General features: G+C 50.1%; 1 protein-coding gene across 1 annotated transcript; it reads right to left on the reverse strand.

Annotated features, from left to right (window-relative positions):
* Positions 1–145: 145 nt before the first annotated feature.
* LOC102033982 (coiled-coil domain-containing protein 42-like) lies at positions 146–1,208 on the reverse strand (the record flags this gene model as incomplete). Its single annotated transcript, XM_005431576.2, has 2 exons — positions 1,104–1,208; positions 146–367 (listed from the first exon to the last, which is right to left on the reverse strand). Coding segments are annotated over exons 1-2 (327 nt in total), but the record flags the coding sequence as incomplete, so codon positions are not given.
* Positions 1,209–1,354: the final 146 nt, after the last annotated feature.

Genomic DNA, 1,354 nt, shown 5'->3' on the forward strand with positions numbered 1-1,354 from the left:
AAAGGATTTTTCATAAAATATGTCTGTTACACCAGAGACTGTTACTGGACTCTGCTGTGACCCCATGGCTGAAGGATGAGCTATAAACCAGGTTTGACAGAGCCAGGCTTAGACATCTTCCCCTGCCCACCCCACAATTCCTTACCCAGAGGGGGATGTCACTTTGAGCCTGATAAATGCGTAGTTTGAGCTGCCCCAGCTCATTTTTGTACTGAAGCATCTCAGCTCCTTTCTGTGCTTTGTACTGCTCCAGGAACACCTTGTCTTGCTCAGTCAGTTGCTTGTGCCCCTGTTGTGACTGCAGAAGGTCCTTCCGTGTCCTCACCAGCAACACGTACTGTGAAATGACTTCTGAGATGTCCTCAAACTGCAGCACAGGGTTCCTGGTGTTAGTGACTCTCTCAGCTTGCAGCTCTCATGTCATTTGGCACCCTGCCCTTACCTAGGCCAATGCCTCTCCCTCCTGAAAGATCTCCCCACCTTCCCCAGCCCTAACTGTTCTGGGATTCTGTCCTTCCCAGTCAGCTCGTTGGGCATTGCTGCATTCCAGGTGTGGTGGCCTCCCACTGTGCCACACCACAGCTGTCACTGCCATAGCAAGGGGATGTGCTGCACCTTTTCCCAGGTGAGCAGTGCTCTGATAAACCACAAAGAACAACTGCAGTGTCCAGAGCCACATCCCCAGGACTTGGGAGACCCCACCAGGGGTGGCTGGAGTATGAATGATGTCCTCAAGGGAGAGCACAGCTTTTTGGCAACTGCCTGGGGACACTTTCTGGGCAGCTTTTCATTTCTCCCAAACAATTCACCTGACCTGGAACAGTGACACAAGGGTGTCCCCATTCCTCCCAGCCCTGAGCTTTCCCCCTTCTTACGGTTTTTCTTTGCTTTTCTCAGTCTTCCACTTGCTGTTCTGATTCTCCTGCTGTATCTCTGCTCCCTGTGGCCCACCTTGCTTGCAGGTTGGTTTTTCCATCCCATCTGAGGTCTCTGGGTTTGAGCAAGTGTCCAGTGTCCTAGACTTGCCCTACCTTCTCTAGCTTTAGCATTTATCCAAGGCTCTCCCCAAGGCTGTGATCTGTCTCACTTATGTCCAAACTCACCTGTGAGACCTCCACCACATCCTCCAGGTATTTCTTGAAGATGGAGTACTTCTGCACTTTTTTGCAGAGTTTACGGTGTTTTTTTCTGAGGGTTTCCAGTTCCATCTTGACTCTCAAAATCTCACCATCCATTTTTATGTTCTCCTCTCTCTGTTTTCTGTCTGTTTTCAGAGCCTGGATTCGTAACTCTTCACATTTCTGGTTGTTTCCCCCAGCAGCACACAAGCACATACAGAGAGAGGGAAGGAAAG

Source organism: Geospiza fortis, unplaced genomic scaffold (assembly GCF_000277835.1).
Source record: "Geospiza fortis unplaced genomic scaffold, GeoFor_1.0 C13523280, whole genome shotgun sequence".
In the NCBI taxonomy this organism is placed as follows: Eukaryota; Metazoa; Chordata; class Aves; order Passeriformes; family Thraupidae; genus Geospiza; species Geospiza fortis.